General features: G+C 54.4%; 1 protein-coding gene and 1 pseudogene across 1 annotated transcript; one reads left to right on the top strand and one right to left on the bottom strand.

Moving 5' to 3' along the window:
- LOC131570262 (class I histocompatibility antigen, F10 alpha chain-like) lies at positions 1-5391 on the bottom strand (annotated as a pseudogene).
- A 10161-nt stretch (positions 5392-15552) lies between these two features.
- LOC131570197 (zinc finger protein ZFP2-like) lies at positions 15553-22012 on the top strand. Its single transcript, XM_058822540.1, has 7 exons — positions 15553-15614; positions 16337-16527; positions 16680-17056; positions 17144-17597; positions 18602-18621; positions 20073-20270; positions 21779-22012. The coding sequence occupies exons 1-7, from the start codon at positions 15553-15555 to the stop codon at positions 22010-22012; spliced, it is 1536 nt and encodes a 511-aa protein (XP_058678523.1).
- Positions 22013-24690: the final 2678 nt, after the last annotated feature.

The following is a 24690-nucleotide window of genomic DNA, read 5'->3' as shown; positions in this document are numbered from 1 at the left end:
TATGGGAGCAGTAAATAACAGTTCTTTACTAGGAAAGAATATAAAAGGATAAAATGAACAATGCAGCACACTAGAACAACACTGACAGAGTCAGAACACAACCTGACACCCTGTGGGTCAGGGTGTGGGTAGCAGTCCCATTGGAATTGTGACTGCAATCCAGCTGGAGTGTCAGGTGGGTTCTGCTGGAGTAGGGATCCTGTAGAAGGGTGGAGTCTTCTCTGAAGATCCAGGGGAAGAAGAGGCAGCTGCTGTTCCTTTGGGGATCCAGTGGAGAAAGCTGTTATTTTGCGGAGAAAAAAAGAGAACCCCACAACTTTGTAAAAGTTGTAAAGTTTGGTATGTTTATTGCAGCGCTGGACGCATCTGGAGATTTCTCTCCCTAAAAGGGCATGCGTGCCTCTGAGAACTTTAGATCTCCTTTTATCTCCATTACAAATACATATGCATACAGTTTCACAATAGGCTCATACATATTAATTTTTATGGGCTCCGCGTGACATTTGCCACCAGTTCCCCTTTATCAAAAAGAATTCCTGGGTCAGGCCGGCCTGCCCTTGCAGTAGTTTCTGTTTTTCTTTATCTGTCTCCCCCTGTCTCCTCATTATCTCAGTTCTGCAGTTTTCCCTTTAGCTTTGGCCTTACAGACTTTTCACCCTTCTTAGACATTTCACCTAATTCAAAATGGATTTTTACTCTGGGGGATTTTTCACTCTGTCTCACTGTGCTGGTGTTCCAGAACCTCAAGATTATATCCAGGTAGGAATGCTTGGCTCTCCCCTCTGGGCAGAGCATCTCACACTGGGATGTTATAGTACTTATCAGTCAGGCAGTCACATTCAATAGTCTGTTTTCAGCAGACATCTCCCAGGTTGTGGAAGAGATAAAGAAAACTGCCTACTTAACAGAAAACAACTTCCATACAGACAGTAAATAGAATACAAATTGCTTGACAATGCAGGATATTGCCTCAAGTAGATTTATTGCCCCAAGCAGGATAATTTCACACCAGAACTGAAGCATTGTGAATATTTGTGGTTCTTGGCTTTAAAACACTGGGGAATGGAAAACTGGAAATGGATCTGTTAGAAAGACCTGTGGGGTGGGTGGGAGCAGCAGGATCAGCTCTGGTGGCAGCTCTCAGCTTTCCTGGGAAGAGGGAAGGGGCCGGATCCAGCTCCATGGATCACTCAGGCAGTGATTCCTGCCAGGATAAGAGAGGGTCACGGTGTCACCCTGTCCCTGTCCCCATTCCACAGGCTGGCCTGGCTGGAGTCCATGGAGAGCAGGACCTGCTGCAGAATCCCACGTGATCCCACCCCAATCTTGCTCCATCCATCCCACCTAATCCTGCTCCAGAATCAAGCCCCAATCCTACTCTACAGTTCAAGTTCCACTTGATCCCACTCTGGACGGACCCCTGCCCTGTTCCGTAACCCTCCCTGATGCCAGTCTGTCCATCGTGCCCCAATCCCCCTCTGGAATCCCACCCTGATCCTGCTCCATACCCGTGCTGAAGCTGTTGGTTCCCATGTCCCTTCCTGCAGAAAGAGAAGATCCATGAGATTCCAGCATGGATCATACACTGGGATTAACCCCTGGATCCATCCTGGGATTTGTACAGAAGGGATCCAGAGCTGGATCCGCCATTGGAACTCACCAGCTGCCGGGTTGTATCCATTCCTGTCTCTCCTCCCTGTGGAAACAAAGTGGGATCAGCGTTGGTGGCACAGGATTCCCAGAACAGTGCCGGGTGGATTCGTGTCCCTTCCCGACCCCCATCCCGTGTGTTACCGGATTGGAGCTTCCAGACGCCGAATCCGATGAGGACAATGAGGATGAGGATGGCAGTGATGACGGACACAGCGACCACCACAGTGAGATTCCCGCCAGATGTCGGCTCTGGGAAATGTGGGATAGTGAGGAGGTGAGGGGAATCCCCATTTGGGAATTCCAAATTCCCAATCCCCACATTCCCAGCCTCACCCCAAGCGAAGATCCCAGGCTCTGGCAGTCCGGGATGCTCCACCCTGCACCGGTACTGCTCCCGCTCCTCTGGCAGCGCCTCGATCCTGGCCCAGGTGTGGAAGGTGCCGTCGCTGTTGGGAACGATCCCGCCCCACTCCGTCTCCTGATCCAAGGTTTCACCCCCCTTCATCCAGCTGACTGTGATGGTGTTGGGGTAGAATCCATACGCATGGCAGGACAGGATCAGCGTCCTGTGTTCCTCTCTTCTGGATACGTGGACATCAGGGGGCTCTGGAATGGGATAATGGTGAGGGACATCCATGGAATTCCCATTAGAACGGGACTGGGGTGAGATCTGACCATGGAATTCCCACTGGAATGGGATGGAGGGGAGATCTGACCACGGAATTCCATGGGAATGGGACTGAGGTGAGATCTACCCATGGAATTCCCACAGGAATTACCGTGATCCCAAGTCCTCCATTACCAAATCCCAAATCTCCACAGGAATTCTGCTCCCACCTTTGCGCTCCAGCTCCTTCTGCCCATATCCAACAAATTTCCGGAGCCATTCCGGGCATTCGTGCTTCAGGTAATTCATCAAACCCTCAGCCACCTCTTCCTGTTCCCAGCGCCTCCTGGTGATCTCAGCACCGTTGTCGGCCGCCACGAACCTCCCAGATCCCAGGTCAAAGGAGAGATGATCCCGCCCGTCGTAGCCGATCTGCTGGGATCCATGGATGCTCCCGTCAGACAGGAGGTCACAGCCATAAACTCTCAACCTTGTGTGGAGACCTGGGGGGATTGTACCCACAGAGACCCATGGAATTGTGTCTCAGCCCCACAGATCCCCATTCCAGCCACAGAATCTGATGGAGACCCACAGAGCCTCATCCCAGCCCCTTGGACCCCATGGATCCACATCCCAACCCCATGGATTCCAACCCAGCCCCACAGATCCCATCCCAGCCCCATGGATCACAAGATATCCCATCCCAGCCTAATGGATCCCCATTTCAGCCCCTTGGAGCCCTGTGAATCCACATCTGAGACCTATAGATCCCACCCCAGCCCCATGGATCCCATCCTAGCCCCTGGATCCACATCCCAACCCCATGGATCCCAACCTGTCCCCACAGATCCCATCCCAGCCCCAGGGATCACAAGATATTCCATCCCAGACTAATGGATCCCTGTGTCACCCCCTTGGAGCCCTGTGAATCCACACTGGAGACCTATAGATTCCATCCCAGCCCCATGGATCCTATTCCATCCCCACAGATCCCATCCCAGCCCCACAGATCCATATCCCAACCCATGGATCACAAGATATTCCATCCCAACCTAATGGATCCCTATTTTCAGCTCCTTGGAGCCCTGTGAATGCACACCTCAGACTTATAGATCCCATCCCAGCCCTATGGATTGTCACCCCAGCCCTACAGTTCCCATTCAAGCCCCCCAGATCCCATCCCAGCCCCATGGATCCCATTCCAGCCCCACAGATCCCCCCACTCACCCGCGCTCTGGTTGTATCGCTCCCGCAGTCTCTCCAGGTCCCTGGCAGCCACGTGCTGGTTCCTCACATAGATCTGGTTCTCTCTATCCTAATATCCTGGCTCAGCTCCATCCTTCATCCACTGTGTCAGCAGCTCCACCTGGCCCCGCTTGTTGTCGTAGCGCTCGAAGGGGATCCCATCCACGAACCCCATGGTCATGTACTGGGGGATCCCCGGGCTGGGCTCCGACACTGCCACATCCAGGAAACGCAGGGAGTGGAGAACTGGGGGGACACGGAGATTTGGGGGGGTTGAGGGGATCATGGATCAATGAAAGGGGAACTGGGAGAGCTGGGAAGGGGTTTGGGGATCCTGGGGCCAAGGAAAGGGTGTGCAGGGTGGGAGAGGTGGGATGGACAGGAAAGGGCCTGCAGGGGGTCCTGGTGTCCAGGAATGGGGGCTCGGCGGGTTCCAGGGTTGTGGGAGAGGAGGTGCAGGGACTGGGAGAAGTGGGATGGGGGTTCCAGGGGATCTCTGTGCCGAGGAAAGGGGGTCCAGGGATCCCCAGTGCCGAGGAAAGGGGTCACAGGGCGGAGAGAGCTGGGAATGGGAGAGGCTCAGGGGTCCTTGATGCAGAGGAAAGGGGGGGGCTGGGGCCTGAGAAAAGCAGGAATGGGGGTCCAGGGGGTCTCAGGGACAAGGAAAAGAAGGGGACTGGGGAAAGCAGGACAAAGGAGAAAGGGGGTGCAGGGGGCTGTTGGTACTGGATGAGGGGGTACAGAGGGGGGCAGTGCCCAGGACTGAAAATTCAGGAGGTGTCCCAGAGCCCCGAATCCCCCCTGGAACCTCCACAACCACCCAGGGACCTTCCTGGACCCCGTGGGGACGTTCAAGGATCAGGAAACGGAACCAGGAGAGCCTGGAAGGGTCCAAGGTCCAATGAAGGGACTGGGAGAGGCGGGATGGGGGATCCAGGGGTCCCCGGTGCCCACCAAAGGGGGTCCAGGGGTCCCCGGTGTGGAGGGCAGTGGGGTCTGGGAGCTGGGAAAGGCAGAAATGGGGCTCCAGGGGGTCCCTGGTCACAGAAAGGGGGGTCTGGGGCTGGGAGAGGCGGCGGACGCAGCTTGGGAGACGCGAAAGAGAAAAAACCGAGGGAACGTCGGGGGAGGGGACGAGGGAAACGGGGAATTCCAGAGAGTTCATCTGGATCCCTCAGGATCCCCCCCTGCGACGCCCTGGGACCCCTGGGATCCTCTGGGACCCCGTTTCGGGAAGCGGTGGGAGTGGAAAACGGGGGGGACACGGAAAGTTGGGAGATCTGTGGGAATCCAAAGGTCAAGGAAATGGTCCAAAGGGTCTGGGAAGGGCGGGATGCCCGAAAAGGGGGGCAGGGGGATCCCAGAGCACTGACGGGGGTGTGGGGGGGGGATCCTAGTCCCGGATAAGGGGGTGAAGGGGGATCCTGGTGCCCAGAAATGGAGATTCAGGGCTGACCCAGTGCCCAGGAATGGGGGTTCAGGGGGGTTCCCGTGCCGAGATTCAGGGTTCAAAGGGATCCTGATCCCCAGGAATGGGAGATCCGGTGGGTCTCGGGGCCAGATAAGGGGGCGCAGGGGGTCCCGCTGCCAAGAAATGAACGTTCACGGGGATCCCCGAGCCCAGGAATGGAGTTCAGAGGGGTCCCGGTACCAGATAAGGGGAACAGGGGGTCCCGGTGCTGAAGGAGGGGATGGAGGGGGTCACAGGACCCAAAATGGGGCCATGGGGATTCCTGTGCCCGATAACAGAAGTTCAGGAGGGTCTCGGTGCCCGCAAATGGACGCTCAGGGGGTTCCCGGTTTCGGGGTTCCCACTCACCTTTGGTCGCGCCCCCCGGGTCCCCCAGGAGCCCCCAGAGCAGCCCCAGACCCAGCGCTGGAGCCATGGCCCTGCTCGGCCGCGGCCCCGCCCCAGCCATGGCCCGGCTCCCACAGCCGCCTCCGGCCCCGCCATTGGCCCCGCTGTCTCCTGCCCGCCAAAGGCAGCCCGATCTGTCAGTGACGTCACCGGTCGCCGGGCAGATCCCGGTCTCGCAGGTTGGGACGCGGAAGCGAAAGGGACCGAGGAGGGCGGGGCGGGGAGGGGACGGAGGATTTGCCGAGAATCCCTCTGGATCCCGCTGCGACCGCCCTGGAGCCCTCTGAGAACCACCTGGGAACCCCTTAAGGAAGCGCCTGGAGGGGAGAACTGGGGGGATCCGGAAATTTGGGAGATCTGGGGGTGCAAAGGTGAAGGAAAAGGGCGGGTCTGGGGTCTGGGAAGGGCGGGAGGGCCGGGCAGGGGTGCGGGGGGTGCCAGAACACGTGAAGGGGGTCCAGGAGGGGTCCCAGTCCCGGATAAGGGGGTGCAGGGGGTCCCCCTGCCCAGGAGCAGAGGTTCAGGGGTTCCTTGTGCCCATGAATGGGGGGTGAGGGCAATGGGGGTTCCAGGGGGTCCCTGCGCCCAGGAAAGGGGGTGCAGGGCCCCCGGTGCTGAGGAAGGTGATGGGTGGGGGCTGGGGAAGGCGGGAGGGGGGGGTCCAGGAAAAGGGGGTGCGGGGGGGCATTGGGGCTGGATAAGGGGGTGCAGGGGGATCCCCGGGCTGGATGAGGGGAAGCAGGGGGATCCCGGTGATGGATAAGGGGGTGCAGGGGGGCCCTGTGCTGTATAAGTGTTTCATTCTTGTTGTTATTCATATTTCTCAAGTCCCATACTGTAGCAAGCTGTTTTTTCTGCAGCACAGTTCTTCATGCGTCTTCTTAGGGGCTCCTCCTGGGCTCTCGAACCACCCCTTTTATCCCAGCTATCTTTACAAGCCATAGCTGCTGCCCGACCAAGGACTTCGCAGCTGCGACTCATTTAGAATAGCTAGGACCCACTTATCTAACACATAGGACTCTCACTACATTTCAGTTGTTGTATTCTTATTGCTGTTATAACAATACATATATTCACAGATAAGATATATCCACAGATAAGGGGGTGCAGGGGGGTCCCTGTGCCTGAGAATGGAGGCTTTGGGAGGGTTCCAGTCCCGGATATGGGCGTGAACAGGGGTCCTGGTGTTGAATAAGGGCATGCAGTGGGGTCCTGGTACCCTGGAATGGGGGTTCAGGGGGAGTCCCTTCCTGGGAGTCAGGGTTTGGGGGGTGTCCCGGTGCTAGATAAGGGCCTGGCTGGGATCCAGTGCAGGGGGTCCTCGTTCACAGGAATGGACTCAGGGGGGTCCTGATCCTGTTCAGGGTGTGAAAAACAAAATTCACTGCTTAGAGTTTTTAAAAGTTTAATAATAATAGTAAGAGTAAGAGTAAGAGTAGTAATAATAATAATAATAAGAAGAATAAGAATAACAATAACAATAATAATCCAGAAAAGGACTATATTTCCCCCACCCCTCCCATGCGCTGGAGTGCTCTTGGCAAACAGCCAAAGAACACAGGGGTGTACACAGACAATGTTATCTTTATACCTTTACATTGCTGAGATATATGCACATTCATGTGTTTCATGCATTATTCAAAAATTCTTGTGAACTTTCTGATGTTTTGGGAAGTTCTTTCTTTGACTTCTTCACACTCCAGCTTATCTGCACAACATCCTGTGTGTCAGGTCAATATGTTTTATTTCTTTTTGTGTCTCCATCCTGCTGTTTCACATCCTCTGATAAGGATGCAGTATGGCCTCCCTAATTTTAACATGGTATTGTCTAATTGTCCTCTGGTGCTCTGCTTTGTGTCACGGTTATCTTATTACTTGGACAGGCTGGTCAGTGGATGGCCTTACACTGTTTTTAGTTACACAAAAGCCTTTTTCACATCTTATGTTTGCTAAGTCCTATTGAATCATGATTTTAAAGGGTTAGGATTTTAGCTGAGTGTTAGAACCCATTCATATTGAAGTTAGATACAGCAATGTTAGGTTAATGATTATTGGATGCTTAAGCTAAAGCTAATTGTTATATTATGAGCTCATTTGTAGAAAGAAGTGGAGCAAGTGAACCATTATAGGAACATACTGAAACCAGTAGAACAATGCCCAGCACCTGATGAAGACCTTCCTGACTTCATCCCTGGGAGGGACCACTGGCCCAATTTGAGACCACCGACCCAATTCAAGAGAAGAATTGTGCACGCGTGAAAGACTAATAATCTCACTTTAATACAAAGCAGGGATGGGAGGTGCTGGGGTTATATATATGTATTATTTTGGGAAATAAATAGAAGGCAAAAATCCTTATGCAGTGCGGTCATGCATTTTGAGAATGACTCCCCTGTGCTGCCCACCAGTGTAATAAACATGCAACTTTCTAACTTTTGACTAGTTAGAGAGACTTTGTCCATGATCCTCAGTTTTAATGATTCAGTTACAAAGCCAGCCAGGAGGAGGCTCTGCTGGGCTGTGAGACCAGCTCAGGTCATGGACCCCCTTGGTGCATCCTGTGGAGAAATGGCTACATGACAGAAGTCACATAGACATTCGCTTGTTAGCCGACCAGGAGTTGGGAAAGTACTGAACACAGCTAGTTTGAGTTTTTGCACCTGCAAGATAGCGTGTCCTTGGGCCTAGCTGGGTATGATAACAAGTGGACAGAGAGACGTGGGAAATAGAGAATGTAGGCCCAAAGGAATGAGGAAGAGTTGATGGTATAGTTTAACCAATAGTTCGCTTGGCTTACAGAATATTCATAAGCTTATTACTTGCTGTATAAGTGTCTGATGCTCTCTTCAATAAACGGAACTTGCTGTTGACTCACATTGAGCCCCGAGTTTTACCTGCAGCTGACAAATGGCTCATCCCCGACAAAGGCCGCATTCTGCAACAGCACCCCCAGGATATTCCTGGAAGAGTGGGCTCTGCTGCACAGACTGTTCATCCAGCAGCAGACAAGGACCCCTGACTACTAAAACTCCAGACAAAATGGTATGTTTAAAAATTGAGACAGTTTTAAACAGTGACCGGTAAGGCGTGGTCAGGAGAGGCCCTTTGGTAAGTCATGGGAGATGTCCCACGTGCAATTTGTGCCTCTGTAGTGTGCTTGCAAGCTGAAGTTGCAGTTGAAATCTGGTTACCAGCAGAAAGAGTTGTTGAACTGTTGTACTGAGCTCGGGCTTTTGGTGCTGCCATTTGTTTCAGCATAGAGACTTTAGTTTGCCACCAACTGGGGCTAGCAGTCGTAAGGGCAAATGCTGGTCTAAGGTTGTTATAACTGAGTTGGTGTGTGTGGAAAGAAATACCCCTTTCACAGTGAGTTTGTGTGTGTGGAAAGAAATACCCCTTTCACAGTGGGTTTGTGTGTGTGAACTTTCTAGTTTTGGGTAGCAGCATTCGCTGTGACACCTGGTGTTTGAGTATACCCAGTCTTTATAAGGCTTTGTGTTCAGGTGTTAACCAATCCTTTGCCTGTGGGACCTGGGAGGCGAGGATCAAACGCTGTAACACGGTGCCTTTGTGGTCCCTGTCCTTGTGGAGTTTGCAAAGATGCAACTTTGGATTCATCTGGTGTAGTGTGCGATTTTGCTGACTATTGTGTAAAAGTTATAATTGTAACAAGCTGGTAATTTTGTTGTGTGTCATCTGTGTTAAGCTGTGTATTAAGCTTGAGCCTGAGTCAAGAGGGTTAAGCCACCCTTTTAGAAGGGTTTTAACTTAAACTGGTGTTTGTGGGTTGTCAGAGCTGTAATAGAGACAGCTTGTTATAAGTTGATTCCCAAGACTTGAGGTACAGGAGAGCTGTGTGGTTTTTTCGGCTGCATCGTGGTAATTTGATTCTTGGGACTGTATAGCTCTGTGAGATTTTAAGATTTTGTTTGCAACAAGTGCAGCATTTTATGTGGAAAAACTAGTGTGGTGATTTATGTGCATTAAAGCAAATTAAAAGAATTCCAGGAATTCCCCCCGCCCCCATTTGTGGTGTTTGTGGGCATATCAGATTTTTTGCTGTAACAGAGACAGCCTTTTTATTTATTTTATTTGTGGTTAGGCAGATTAAAGGAATCCCTTTACCTTGGCAGTGTAAAAAGTGCATATTATATGTCTCTATGCAGATATAAAATACTATATGTATTTTGTTGTAGTGATTAATAGGGCAGTATCAACATTTTAACAGTGTGGTAAATGCAGTTTTCTAGTTAAGGTAGGAACTATGTATGTGGGATACTTTTTAAAGAAATGAATGAGGTACTTTCACCAGACAGCAGCCACAGGACACCTAAATCTTTCAGAGAAAGAGAATTTACTGCTCTCTTACCAGAAGAAAGGAACTTCTTCCCGCCTTGCTCAGCCATGAAGACGCCGCTGAGGATTAGGAGGCAGAAGCTGACACTAACCAGACAGAATCCTTTGTTTGAATGGAATTTATGCATCATGTATGAGGTGTATGAATATGCAACAGGCTATTGTTTTTAAGGGTTAATCCTCTTTTAACGGGTGTCCTTTTTCGGGCTTATTTTGCCCAGAAAAGGTACCCGGTCCTCTGTAACTTTCTTCTTATTGTCTCGTATTGCCCTAATCTCAATTGTTCAAATTTTTATTACTCTAATTATATTACTATTTTTACGACAACTTTATTACTATTAAACTTTAAATTATTTTTTAAAGTGATGGGCGTTTTTCACAATGGAGGCATGGGAGGAAAAGTGGATTTAAGGGTCTTCACTTAGTTCTCATTATTATGGTCTGAGATTTTGGAGTTTTCTGTCAGAAATCGCTCCCTTCCCCCACTCATCCGCAGAGCTTTGGGCAGTTTTCCTTTTCTTGCGGTAAATTAAAGCGGTGCACTAATGCGCGTAATTAGGGGCAGGAAAACTGAGGGCTTTCCTCGGAACCGGAGCCACCGGAGTCGCAGGGGAAAGCCGTGGCGGGAGCTGCGGAGAAGTTTGTTTGTGTTTTCAGCTCAATCCCCTCGGGCCCGGGCCCGTTCCAGGGCTGTTCCTCAGCTCCGGCTCTGCCCTCACGCAGCCCGGGGCGCCCTGAGAGCGCGGGGCGGGGCTGTGCCGTGTGCAGAGCCCGCCCCTGGCTGCGATTGGGCGATGGTGCCGTCAGTTGCGGTTGTGGCGCGCTGATTGGTGGGAGCGGGGCGAAGCAGGGCCCCGGTGGCGGGCTGAGGGCGGCTGTGGCTGGGCAGTGGCGCTGTTGTCAGAGCGTGTGTGCGGTGCCGTGAGCGGCGGCAGCGGCCGGAGCGCGGTGAGGCGGCGGCGGAGCTGGGAGGCGGCCGCAGCCCAGGTGGGAGCCGCGCTGGGTTGTGCGGGGCCTCGGGGCTGGCTGCGGGCCTCGGGGGCGGCAGGGGGCTCGGGCGGGTTCGTTGTGCCGTGTCCGGCGCGTGTTGCCGCTGGCGTGAGGGCGCTGCGGGAGCGGCTGCCCGCGGTCTCCTTGCGGCCGCAGCCTCGGCAGGAGCCGCTGGCGGAGCAGCGCTGGCTCGGCCCGGTTGCTGTGGCTGGGACAGAGGGGGCTGCCCCGTGCCCGGCGCTGTGCGGGGAAATTGCCGTGGCCGGAGGTTTCTGTGCCCAGAGAAGACAGAGGAGTCCTGTAAAAGTGACTTTATTGCTGGGCAGAGGGAGAGGCCGAGGGGCATTTGCCGTGCGCTCTCTGCCATTGTTATAGTTCGCAGCCCCTTTTTTATTCTCATTTTGCTGGCCTCATCTCCCTCTGCCTTTACCCACTGGCTGAGGTGCTTGGAAGGTTCAGACCTCCCGATCCGGCAACTGCATGTCCTCGTTAATGTGCACCCCCACTTTTGTATAATAGCCGATATTCACGGCTCTATTAAGTCTTTGTTCTTCTGGAAGTTCAGGAATTTAGCGGGACTTTCTGTGAGCAGCAGTCCATGTTAATTAGTAACAGTTATTGAAGCTGGTGATTTCGTCCCTGAGTTCCTTATCTACAAATCCCTGGCCCCTCGCTCAGCTGCTGAATGAGCTGCACTGTCAAGGTGTGGAGCATGGTAAAAAGATGAGAGTTGCTGTAGCACGTCAGAGGAGAAACAGCATTCATTTAACCCGTGGTCTGCCAGGGAGCCACAAAACCGTGTCCCATTCCCATCCTTTCCACGTTTGGACCAATACATGAGCTGCTTTCTTGTTTCCGTTGTTGTTTTGTTTTTCACCACGTTTCCTTTGTCATCTGTTTGCCAACAGCAGTTTGAGACATTTAATTTTCCACAAACCCTTATTTTTCTGCTAAAAGATGATCTAATCTCATCCCATGGTTAAGTGTTGTGTTCCTCATTTCAGTGGGTTTGTCAGCAGGATGGTCAGGAGCTGCAGCTGTTTGGTTGGTGATTATTGCGAGGGCAGCTTGTAATCTATTGATGCCATTGAAATGAGAAATGGGTTCTGTGGCTCCTGATATGAATTGGTTCGAGTTCCCAGGGGCTGGTCCATGGTGTTGTAGGATTTGTTCTGCTGGCCGTTCATCTTTTCCTGGTTTTGGCTGCTGTCTCCAGCCAGGGCTGCATCAATTGACTGCCTTTCTCTAATTAAATCATCAAATCCTTGGATTCCCAACTGATTTCCCTGAATTTTTGGTAGTAAAAAATCCCCAGTGCTCTAATATACCCTACATAACACAGACAGTGACAGCACATGGGCAGAGGGATGATTCCCTCCATTTGTTTATAGTGAAGTTTTCCCAACATTCTCCATGTGCTGTTTCCCTTTGCAGCTTCACCCGTTTGTGTTGCAGGGTCAGATATCCTCCCCCTGGGCTCTGCCTTGAGCTGTGCAAATTCCATCAGTGCCAGCAGGCAGAGCTTGGGGTGAGGGGCAGAGGGAATCAGCCCAATTCCTGCCCCGGGCAAGAGACCCAGGTGCATTGTCCACACTTTGCCCAGCAGTGTTCATTTGCATTTCTAAAGCTCCTCTGGAGGCTGCCTGGAATGAAGCTTCTCTTCCTGCTGCTGGGCAACGTTGATGTTTTGTTGCTGGTTGTTATCTCTGTGGGTGTCTTTTGTGCTGTTCCCAGTCTGTTCAGGTGTTAAACTCATCTCCATTGAGTGGTGTAACACCCCTTAAATAAAAGCTTTAAAATTCCTTTCCCCAAGGCAAAGACAAACCAAGCCAGAGCAGAGAAAGAAGATTTAAAAGAACCAAACTCGGTACATTTTGCAGCAGTGCAATGGCAGGCAGCCCAGAGTGTGGGTGTCAGTGAGCCCCAGAGTGGAATTGTGCCCTGGTGTTCCCCAGCAGCTGTGGCAGTGCTGGCCCAGCCAGCGCTGAAGCTGCAGCAGTGGCAGCAAGGCTTGGCCCCAGTGGCTGGAGATGGCAGAGGAGGGTGGCCAGGATTGCAGAGGATTCCAGGCGAGGATCTGTGGGCAGGCGCAGGGGCTTGGCCCGCTGTGTAGCCCTGGCTGCTGCTGCGTTGCCTTCAGGGCAGGCTCAGGGGCGGCCTCCCATCCTCCTGCTGCGGGCGGGAAGTGCAAATCTCCGGGGCTTCAGAGCCCTTGAGGCCAGGCTGGGGGGTCCCCCCGTGTTGAGCTGTGCTGGCGGCTGTTTCTGGCCTCAGGGACACTTGGCATGGGCCCCTTGGCCACCAGTGGTGCTGCTTTGCACTCCTTGGGCAGGAGCCGATGTCCTGGCTGGGTGTTGGCAGCAGCCAAGTGCCAGGGCAGGCTGTGTGCCAGCCCAGCTTCCTGTGGGAGAATGTGCCTTGATATCTGCTCCAGTGGTTGCTGAAGCAGTGAGAATTGCTTTTGCCCCCCTGTTAGGTGCCATGGTGTCAGCAGAAGATATTGAAGCCTTCCTGCTCAGGGCATTTCAGTGCCAGGCTCTCACAAGTACCCACAGCTGCGCGGGTTGAGCTGAGCATGGGGCGGTGACCTGCGCTGTGGCTCCCGCGGGGCAGGGCAGCGCATCCCTCCCATGGGAACCTCTCTGAACGGAAATAGAGCAATCCCTTCATCTAACTCTTTCACTTTTTTACCTTCTCTAGCCTTTGTCCTGTGTTTTGAAATAGAATTTGGAGAGGGCTGCCTTTTAACTGAGCTCCTAGTGTTTTGATAAGGTGCTTCCTGTAGAGAGACAGAGTTTCCTTGAACAGCCGGAGCTGTGGTTACCAAGGGGCCGTAACTCAGAGCAGGACGGGGTCAGGGGAGGATATCCCGCCAAGGCTTGGTGGGAGTGTGGGCAGGGTCTGCTGCTGGAATCGGCAGAGGGGGATCTTCCCATGGAGCCCGAGCCTGGAGCGTGGGTAGCCCCCACATGGCTGATGGCGGCTGATCCGGCAGCTGCCGGCAGAGCAAAGGCAGGTGGGAGAGCCCGGCAGCAGCGGCGGTGCCCAGCGCAGGTGGCACGGGCAGGGCAGCCGGGGATGGGATGGCTGGGACCCCCCCTGGGTGCGGTGGCCGCGGTGACCTCGGAGCAGGCGGCAGGACAGAGCAACCCCCATCTTCCCCAGCATGGCCGGCAGAGCGGCCGCGGGCCAGGCAGTGGGAGCAGGGCACACAAATTGAGCGACAGCGCCGGGGCAGGTGGAGCTGCCCTGGGCAGTGAGGCCGCACCTGGGATGGAAACCGGGGCAGGCGGAGCTGAGGCGGGCAGCGAGCCGGGACCCGGGACAGGCGCCTGGGCCGCGAACGGAGGGGGCAAGACCTGCAGAGGATCCCGCTCTCTTTTAGATTTTTCCTCTTGTTCCCTTCCCTTTCAATTCCCGTTTTATTTTTCTCGGAGGTTACTCATACTTTAAAGATTTTTATTCTTCTATAATCCTCTGTCTAACATATTGCATATTCTCTTCTAGGTAAATGTTTTTTTTTACAAATAAATCCAGAGCCTAAGAAATCTAAACTTCTGCTTGGATACATTGAAATGGTCGATGAGCTAACTCATGACCTCCTAATGTTGTTTTTCTCGTCACCTTTTTATTTATCCTTTGGCAAATTAAGTGTCTTTCAGTTACTTGCTTTGCAACTACAAAAATCCCAGTGCACCCATAGTTCCTTAAAAAATAATCGCACAAAGCTTGAGTACCCCAGTAGGTTTTCTGATGCATGTCTTCTCATATTTTCTTAGAAGCACATTTATTAAGTAATTGTCTTCCATCAAGAAGTTTCCATTTCCCTGATTTATCTTGTTCACTTCCTGTCATGTTTAAAACTTTTTTCTCGGCTTCCCTAAACTTTGCAATTTCCAGTTTTTCCTCGTGTGGAGTTAGTGTTAACATTACTTTTATCTCCATTTTCTGCTGCATCCTTAGCTTTGTGCTCTGCCCCCAGTTTGCCCAGTTTGCCTCTCCTTTGGCCTGGGCCGAGTTCCCCCTGCCCGCAGTGGCTGGAGCAGCCGAGAGCCCCGCGCTGCCCATCCCGACCTGTCCCGGCTCCATCCCCGCTCCTGCCGCGGCTGGGAGGGCTGCGGGAACGGGGCATCGAGGGTGTGGCTGCTGCTGGGAGAGGAGGAGGAGGGAGGGAAGGGCAGGGATGAAGGGGGAGGAGGAGGTGGGGTTAGAGGGGAGGAGCAGGGGGAGGGATGGAAGAGGAGAGAGAGCTCAATGGAAGGAGTAGAAGGAGGTGGGGTTAGCGAGGAGGAGGAGGAGATGGGATGGAATGGGAGAGATGGAAGAGGAGAAGGAGGTGGGGATAAGACAGAGGGGGAGGATGAGGGGGGAAGGAAGTGGAGGAGCGGGAGGAAGCGGAGGGACAAAGGCAGATGGAGGCTGAGCTGAGGGAACCACGCTGTCGATCCCTGCCTGAATTCGCAGCCCCCACCTGTGGGATCATCGCCCCCCATCGCACCCATGAGCGGGGAGAGGGTGCTCGGCCCGGATATCCTGGGGGGTCCCTGGGTTGGGGCTTTTGGGGGATGTTTGGAGACTGAAGAAGTCCAAGGCTGAGCAGAAAAGGCCCCTTGGGGGTACATCGGGGGGTGGCAGCTGCCGGCAGAGGCAGCCTGGAGGAGCAGAGCCCTGTGTCCCCCAGGAGCTCAAAGGGGGGAGCCCAGAGAGGGGGGAGCACCGCCATTGGCGGGAGCCTCAAGAGCCTGGAGAGGGGCAGTGGGGACTCCTTGGAGCCACTGCAGCCCAGAGCAGAGAATGAGGGGAGAAGGGAGCCCGGGAGCCCAAACAGCCCCGGCATCCCGAAATGGGGAGAGTGAAGCAGGGGGAGCTTTTGGCATTGCTGGGACTGCCAGCAGCCTGGGCAGGGCGGGCACCGGGCACAAGGGGGACCCCCAATCCAAGCGTGACCCCAGCTGGTGGGACAGGAGGGAACCCCCGAACACCAGAGGGGAGGGTCGAGGGACGGGGAACTCATGGGAGGCTTTTTCAGGGCTGAATCTGGGTGTTTGGGAGGTTTTTCTTTAGCCCAGGTGGCCAGTGATTGTAGAGATGGACTTCGGCAAAAGGGACCTTCAATCTCAATGTGTGTTGGGAACGATGAAACAGGAAAGCCTTATAAATATGCATGTCTGGCAAAAGATTTTGAGAATATAGAAAGTGTAAGGAAGATTGAAATGAAAGCTAGGTTTGAGATATCTCAGTTAGTGAACAACTGGAAAACAATGGTGTGGCCCAACTGAAGGTAATCCCCTTTTGATGAAACAATTCCCTCTGCTTGCAGGCAGATCCAGACCCTACTAGTTCAGCAGAAGGGGTCCAAAGAAGAGATTTTAGGGTTGAAAATGCAACACAGTATGGTGATGTATTGATTCTTACAGGCTGTATGTAAATGCTCTAGGATTTGTATCTTGTACCAGATTGGTAAGTGAGAAATAGAATATTCAACACAGAAGAAAATTAATTGTATTGTAATGGGACCCTTACTCTCTTACGCTCTTCTCCTCTTACTTTCTTACCCTCTTATCCTCTTTACCCCTCTCTTCTCTTGGGCCTGTGCCTGGCAGCTCCAAGCAGGGCCCTGCACCCAGGCCCTTTGCAATAAACCGCAAGTTCCACGCCCTGGCTGCAGAGATCTCTCGTCTCCGTCCGTCCCGACCGTCCTACCCCACGACACTCCTACAAATGCGCTCATCCCTTGTTTTCCCCAAACCAGGATTTCCCACTGCCAGCCCTACGGAGGCTGGAAGGAAGACGAAGATGCCCCAGGACACTGAGGCAGGTGAGGAGGAAGTCAGTGCCCCTTTCCCCTCTGTGCTGCTCCATCTCCCAGCCCAGCACGGCCCCGGCTGCAGCTCAGCCCTGGGGGATGTCCTTGCCCTTGCCTGTGGCACGGAGGCAAATCCCATCCTGTCCTTGTCCTTCCTCCCCCAGAGCAGGAGCTGAGCATGGAGAGCAGGGAGGACAAATGCCCACGGCAGAACCTGGTGGAAGAGGCCGTTTTGAGCGGCTCCACGGCGCAGGAAGCCAACGGGGAGGAAAAGCCCCAGAGATGCCGCACGAGGAGGGGCTGCAAACGCAGCCAGCGGGGATCTGAGGGGGAAAGAGCCAGCCTGGGCCGGGAAGGCGGCCGGAGACGGAGCCAGAGCTCGGAGCTGGTGCTCCATGAGCAGCTCCATGGTGGGGAGAAGCCCCACACGTGCGTGGAGTGTGGGAAGAGCTTCAGACGGAACTGCCACCTGATTGTGCACCAGAGGATCCACACTGGGGAGAAGCCCTACGAGTGTGGGGAGTGTGGGAAGAGCTTCAGCGTGAGCTCCAGCCTGATCAGGCACCAGAGGATCCACACTGGGAAGAGACCGTACAAGTGCTCCGAGTGTGGGATGTGCTTCAACCAGAGCTCAAGCCTAGTCACGCACCAGAGGACCCACACTGGGGAGAGGCCCTACGAGTGTTCCAAGTGTGGGAAGAGTTTTCCGAAGAGCTGCAGTCTCCTCCAGCACTATCGGATTCACAGAGAGGAGAGGCCCTTCCAATGCCCCCACTGTGGGAAAGGATTCAAGCACAATTCCGCCCTCATCACCCACCGGCGCATCCACACCGGGGAGAGGCCCTACGAGTGTGATAAATGCAGGAAGAGGTTTCCGACCAGCTCCTATCTTCTCCATCACTATTGGATTCACAGAGAGGAGAGGCCCTTCCACTGCCCCGACTGTGGGAAGGGATTCAAGCGCAACTGTGCCCTTGTCAGGCACCGGCGCATCCACACAGGGGAGAGGCCCTACGAGTGTCCCCAGTGTGGGAAGAGCTTCTCCAGGAGCTCTCACTTGACCCGACACCAACGGAGGCACCACTAAGGGAAGCCCTGGGAGTGCCCCAGGTGCGGGCAGAGCTTCGTGTGCTGCTCCAGCTCCATCCCCCACTGGAGGAGGCACTTTGGGCACAGCCCTGGTCAGTCACATTCCCTGTGATCCATGTTGGGAACCCACCTGGCTGCTTCGCTTTTTGGTTTGGCCTTAATTTTCCTCTGCTTCACCTTCATCCTTTAAAAACACCCCAAACTGGTTTAAATGAAGGAAATTGATCGAATTGCATAATTTCTCAGTTGTTTTAGAGGGAATTTAGGATTTGGGGACACGTTCTATATGGAGTGCTGGTGTTGCTAACAGGCAGGAATTTGATCTCACCCTTCTTGTGTTTCTCAGAACTCCTCCCCTGACCCAAACCTCAACTCCACCCTTGGGATACCGTATAAAAACTCCACAGCCCTGACTTTGCCCTGTCTTTGAGGGGTAAGGAATGGATTCCCAAAGGATCAGCCGTTTTCCATCTGGATTCCCAGAGGATCAGCCCTTTTCACACTGGATTCCAAGAGGATCAGCCTTTTTCACTGAATTCCCAGAGGATTCTGATTCTGTCACTGTTTCTTTTTGTTTCTATTACTGCATTTGTATTTTTAATTTTTGCTAATAAAGTACTGGTTTTTCTGCTCCCATATCTTTGCCTGAGAGCCCCTTAATTTCAAAATAAATTATTGTTATTATTATTATTATTATTATTAATAATAATAATAATAATAATAAGGATGATAAGGATGATAATAATAATGGTAATAGTAGTCAAAGGGAGGGCGTTTACATTTTCCATTTCAGAGGAGGGTCCTGAAATGGGGAGACACCCCCAAGGCTGGGCCATGTCAAATAGTTCCTGAAAGATGTAAATTCATTTATGTATATGCATGAAGGTCTATGAATATGCAACAGGGTAATGTAATTAAAATCAGATTAATTAAGGGGTGTCCCTGAACATAACTGAGGGGTCTTGGTGGCCATAACAGCCTTTGCTCGATGGTCCTTGTTTCCCATTACATCAATCCGTTGCATATTCATGGCCTTGTTGCATATCCATGAAGTACTTTCCATATTCCAGGAAGAAAATTGGCTTAATCCTGTCTGGGGGTTCAACCCCCCTCCCAGCTCAATTTGGGGTGTCTCATCCTCCTCCCAGCTCAGTGTTGGGACCCCATACCCATCCCAGCTTAATTTAAGGGTTCCATTCCCCTCCCACCTCAATTTTGGGGTCCCATTCCCCTCCCAGCTAAATTTTCGGGTCCCGACACTCTTTTTCCACGCTCTCTCCTTTCCGATCGTTCCCCCAGTCCCCTCCCCCGTGTTTGGTTTTGGGGGCTCCAGGCCTCTCATGCTCCGTTTTGGGGTCCCGGCCCCATTTTGGATTAATTTGGGGTCCCCAGCCCATCCCCATGGTCGCCTTTTCCCCCCCCACACCAAATTCCGCTCCTGGAAACTGATGAGTCATCAGAGAGACACGCTCTGATTGGCTGGAAATTACCCGGCGCGGTAACTGAGTATTTACCTCAGTGAGAGGCCTTGGTCTGTGCCTGTCAAGTGATGAGTCAGAGTCGGGCCGGGCGCTGGTTGGCTGAAAATCGCTGAGCAGGGCCAGTGCTCTGAGTTTGTGCCCAGCAAGTGGATCGTCGTCAGTTGTGATTGCCGTGCGTTGTGATTGGTCGGGATCTGCTTTGGGGTGGGGACGTGAGGAACTGGGGTTACTTGGGGTTTGTTTGGGGTTTATTTGGGGTTATTGATGGACTATTTGTCATTTATCTTGGGTTTTACTTGGTTTATTTCTGTTTATTTGGGGTTATTTGGAATTATTTGAGTTTATTATGAAGTATTAGTGTTTGTTTAGGCTTATTTGAGTTTATGTGGGTTTATTTGGAATTATTTGGGGTTCTTGGGGTTAATGCTGGTGTATATTGGGGTTTTTTTTCGCTGTGCTTGATATCATTCGGGGTTTTTTGGCTTTCACTTGGGGGAGTTTTTTTTTCATTTTTTGGGGTTATTTTGATTTATTTGGGGTTATTTGGGGGATTTCTAGGTATTGTTTGGGGTTGTTTATGTTTTTTCCCAAGTGTTTTGGGGTTATTTGAGTTATTTGGAGGCAGGTAGGGTCAAAACCTCAGCGAATGTTTCTCCTGCAAAAATCGGGAATTTTTCCTTAAAGCTCCGAGTTTTTTCCCCCAAAAATCCGCGAATATTCCCTTAAAAAACGCGGACTTTTCCCAACCAATAGCAGCGCGCCCTGCTCCAAACCATCCAATCACCGCGGGTCTCCCCTCAGGAATACCAGCCTCTCTGTGCACCAATCCAACCAATCACTGCATGCCTTACCTCAGACACGCCCGCCTCTCACCCCAAACAAACTAATCACCGCGTTCGTCCTCTCAGCTACTCTCGCCTCTCTCGACCTGAACCGACCAATCACCGGGCGTCTTCCCTCAGCAATTCCCTCCTTCTTTGCCTCTAGCCAACCAATCACCGTACGCCTCCCATCGGCAAAGCCCGCCTGCCCAGCCCATCTCCTGTCAATCACCGCGCCCTCTACGAAACCAACCAATCACCGGGCGTCTCCCCTCACCAACTCCCGCCCTCCCTGCGCCGCTCCAGCCAATCAGAGCCGAGCTGGAAGCAGCGCCCCTTGACCTCGGGGCCGGGCATGGAGCGGGCGCCCCCTCCCCCCCCCCTCCCCCCCCCCCCGGGACCCCCTCAGGGACCCCCGGGAGCCGCCCCGGGCTCGGGCGGGTCCTGCGGGAGGCGCTGGAGAGAGCGGGGGAGGCGCTGGGATAGGACGGGGGGCTCCGGGAGCTGCTGAGGAGGCGCAAGGACAGGTGAGGGGTCTGGGAGGGGTCGTGAGGGGAATTTGAGGAGGGGTCTTGAGGAGGGGGGGGATTTGGGGAGGGTGTGGGGCGAGCTTGAGGGTGTTTTAGCGGGGTCTGGGGGTGCTGGGGGGGCTATGGGGGGGAATTTGGGGAGGGTTCCTCGGGGGGTGTCATGATCCATCCTCATGGATGGGTTTCGTGATGGTTCATGGATTTGATCTCAGGGTGCAAAAAGAACCAACACGGTACAAGGGGGTTTGCAATGATAATCGAAACAAACGCACCTTTATTGAATGACCACAGCAAAATGTGATAGAGGGATTGAGGGAGAGAAAAAGATGGGGGAAGAGAGAGAGACAAAAGAGAGAGAGAAAGAGAGAGGGGATAGAGCTACCAAACATAGAGACGAAGTCCTTTGGTCCAGTCCAGTCGAGGACCCAACCTGTTGCGTCAGGGAGGTCTCAGAGGCCCAGTTCATCTGGACCCCAATTATACTCTTTTTCATTGGGGCAAGGGGGATGGATTTTGCAGCCGAAACAAAGGCAGTTTATTGTATCATCAGGGGGGTGGGAAAAAAGGGTACACACAGTCCAAGTTTGGAAGCAGGCGAGAGTCATTGTTTTCGTTGTCCACTGCCTACACCTGCAACATCCACCTTGCTTTGGGCAGCTTTCCTTCCTCGCCCTGTACACCTCCCCCGAGTTGGGGCTTTCAGTCCCAGTATCTGGAAGAGGGTGACAGGGGCCTTCTCACATAGGGATTTCATGTCTCAGTCCTTTGATGAAGAGGTTTCTTACATCTCTACTTGTCTGCCACAGTGGTTATGAACGGTCTTCTCTTGGAGGAGGGGACCACCCTAAAGCTCAAACCAGCCAAGCTGAGAGGTAGGGAGGATTCCAGAGCTATTGTGCAAAAAGGCAGGATGCCCTGTGAGCTCAGTGTAGCGTATAACAAACAACATCTGTGAAAACAGCAACTTTGCAACACTTTCAGGCCTCAGGCACATGACTTTCCCGGCCACCAGATCAGCAAACGGGGGTTTTAATTTTTTGGTTGTCTCTGTCCATGACAGTCGTAAGGCAGATGAGGGATATTTCAGACAGACTCTCACAACACGGAACACATTTGTTCCCCCAGCTCCAGAAAACTTGATGCAGGAACAAAAACATTCCTGCAGGAACCACCAAAGGCCAAGGGCCGTTTGGCCACTTTCACTTCCACACCGCACGCTCGGGCAAATTGCACAGACCAAGCAGCCTTTCCCCTATTCCCCATTGGCCTGAAGACGCTCTGCACCAAGAGAAAGCTCCTGGACAGCCGGCTATCCAACAACAGCAATTTAATGTTCCTCTAGTGGGTGAAGGGAAAGGAAGTGCTGGCAGAGGAGAGGTGTTCCCCGCAGGCTCAGGCGGCCCCAGCAGACGCAGCCTCCCGGATCGATCAGTTCTGCACAGCGCCGCGGCAGGACACTCAGCCACGGGCACACAGGAAAGGCCGCGACTTCCAGAGGCGGCGGAGTTGGTCTCGCATCCTCTGGAGCCGGGAGGAGGGAACGCTCTGTACAGCTAAAAAGATGTACAGAGCTTGAAGCGCCCGACATGAGATGGCAGGGCTGCTGTCATCCGTCATGTCCTGTAGGGCTGCAGAGAGAGAAACAGAGGCACAGTCAGAGGCTGGATCTGCGGGGAGCTGGGCGGAGCCTCCAGCCTCGTCTGTGCCACGCAGCTGCTGGCACGGCCTGGAGGAAGCAGGAGCCAAGAAGGACGAGCTGGCAGCTGCTGGCCAGGAATGTCCTGCAGGCCCCTGCAAGGTGTCTGCGCTGTGGCCCCGCTGCCCTTGGGGTGCGCAGGGAGCGGAGCCATCGGCGGGCGGGCCAGGGAACGCAGCTGCCAGCGGCAGCCCCCGCCGAGAGCCCGCGGGCCTCACTCACCGCTGCAGATGATGCGGAACTGCGGCTGCTACCTTGTCAGGTAGCGCCCGGCCAGCCCTGGGGAACACAGAGCGTGTCCTGCCTTCAGAGGCGCTGCCAGGGCAGGGCTCAGCCCGGGCCCCTGGCGCACGCTGCCGCCCCGGGGCACGGCTGCCAGAGGGCGGCAGCAGCAATGCCCAGGCCAGCGGGGGCTGCCCATGCCCGCGCCCGGATCCTGCTGCCGGCACAGCAGGCGGGGCCGGGTCCGAGCAGCGGCAATGGGGCGGGCCGGGGAGGGAGCCGGGCTTGGCGCTCACCCATGAACTTGACGGCCGCCTCTCGCAGGGGCTCCTGTGCGCTCCGCAGGTAGGGCAGGGCCCGGCGCAGGTGCTCGGCCGCTCGGCTCCTGTCCTCTGCCAGCTGCAGAGAGCGGCAGGGCACGGAGGGAAAGGGTTGATGCGGGCCCTGCCCCTGGGCCGGGCGCTCCCCACGGCCGGCGCTGCTCCCCCTGCCCACAGAGCCCCGAGGCCCGGCCAGCAGCCGCAGGCGCCGGGCTCGGCACGGGGCGCAGGGCCCGGCGAGCCGCGGTGCCGCCCCGCAGCAGAGCCCGGCTGGCTCGGGGCTCCGTGGGCACCGGCCGTGGGGCCACAGGAGCCTGGAGCAGAGCCCGCACGGCCCAGGGAAGGGAGCGGCGTGTGGGGCGCAGGCCGGTGCCCCTGCGTGCGGCACTGGGCAGGGGCCACAGTTGCCAACCCCACAGACTGGGCGCTGTGGGCAGGTGGCTGCTCCGGGGATTGGGCTGGGCATTCCAGGCTGTCCTTACCAAGCACTCGGCAAATCTCCACATTTGATCCGTCTGCAGCAGCTGCTTGAGATCCTTCCTCTTCAGGAAGCTCACTGCAGAAAGCAGCGTTTCCCGAGAGGCCTGCAGAGCAGCAGAGACCCAGAGATGGCGCCGCAGCCAAGGGCACAGGAGCTGAATCTCTGTGCCAGGACTGGGAAGAGGCTGGAGCCCATCAGGTGCCAGGGGGTCGGGAGACAGCTGAGCCCCTCCCATGGGGACACCCAGGAGGCCTTACCTGTGCCACACACTGGTTCTCATCGTGGCAGTGGAAGAAGAGTGGGAGCAGGCTCTGGCTCCCAGGCTTCTTCAGGGGCTTTTCTCCCTTTGCCACTACTAGCGTGATCACATCTTGGAAGAGGCGAATGGAGAGCAGCTGCACAAGGCTGTTGTCCTGTTGGAAAGGAAGCCAAAGCCCTCCACATCCGCTGCTCCAGGCCCCCCTGTGCCCAGGCCCAAGGCAGCACCCAAGTGCCCGTGGCTGGGGGCACAGAGCCTCACATTGTCAAAGAGGTGCCAGAGCGCCTCAGCCAGCTGCAGGGCGATGGGGCTGGCTATTGCCAGGTCTTCCTGCAGCATCAGGAGGATGAGTACAATGAGGGTCTTCTCCACGATGTCTTCATCCCTATCCCACAGTAGCTTCACAAGGCTTTCAGTCAGGCTGTACATGCTTGGATCCTGTGTGCAAAACAAGGCTGGGCAACCCCACGCTGCTGCTGCTGCTGCAGGGCTCAGAGGCCGAAGGCCTGTCCCGAAGTGTCGAAAGAAGGGAGACCAGGACACCAGATGGTCATCAACAGGTCCTGTTTATTGCAGAAAGCATCAAACACTTATACAGCAAATAATAAGCTTATGAATATTCTGTAAGCCAAGCGATCTATTGCTTAAACTATACCATCAACTCTTCCTCATTCCTTTGGGCCCATGTTCTCTACTTCTCACGTCTCTCTGTTCACTTCGTTATAATACTCAGCTAGGCCCAAGGACACGCTATCTTGCAGGTGCAGGACTTGGAATTAGCCATGGCCTTGTACTTTTCCAGTCTCTAGTCAGCTAAATTCCCAACATCAAAGCACTCAGGCAGCTGAACAGTGAGCCTGGAGAGCTGGGAGCAGCTGCCACAGCTGCCTAAGCCCAAGGGGCTGCTTGCCCCAGCCCCACGCTGCCAGCACAGCTTCAGCTGCTGCCTCCTTCTCACCATCGAGGTGAGCACCATGAGGCCTCGGAGCGCCACACGACGCATCTCCCTGGACTGGCTCTGCAGGTGCCTTGTCAGGATCTCCAGGACTTGTTCAGCGCATTCGTTCAAGTCCAGGCAATCCAGGAGCTGCAAGGCACAGAGCAGGCACAGAGGTGCCAGCTGGCAGGAGCTCAGAAGTGCACAGGGCCGAGCCAAGGCAGCAGCACAGGGCACAGGCAGCGTCCCAGGCAGCTGCGGCTACGAGAGGGCAGAGGGCTGGGAGGCAGCTCAGCCAGGCAGCGCTGGCCATGGGGCTCACCTCCACCAGGAAGGCCA

Source organism: Ammospiza caudacuta, chromosome 33 (genome assembly GCF_027887145.1).
Source record: "Ammospiza caudacuta isolate bAmmCau1 chromosome 33, bAmmCau1.pri, whole genome shotgun sequence".
Lineage (NCBI taxonomy): Eukaryota > Metazoa > Chordata > Aves > Passeriformes > Passerellidae > Ammospiza > Ammospiza caudacuta.
The sequence above is the reverse complement of the archived record's forward strand: the minus strand, read 5'-3'. Positions and strand labels throughout refer to the sequence as shown.

Bases quoted from the DNA above. Each gene is read 5' to 3' on its own strand.
- LOC131570197 (XM_058822540.1), top strand. From the start codon at position 15,553: ATGGGGAGAGTGAAGCAGGGGGAGCTTTTGGCATTGCTGGGACTGCCA. The intron at 16,528-16,679 runs GTGAGGAGGAAG...TTCCTCCCCCAG, and splicing joins GCCCCAGGACACTGAGGCAG to AGCAGGAGCTGAGCATGGAG. The intron at 20,271-21,778 runs GCGCCCCCTCCC...ATGTTCCTCTAG, and splicing joins CGGGGCCGGGCATGGAGCGG to TGGGTGAAGGGAAAGGAAGT.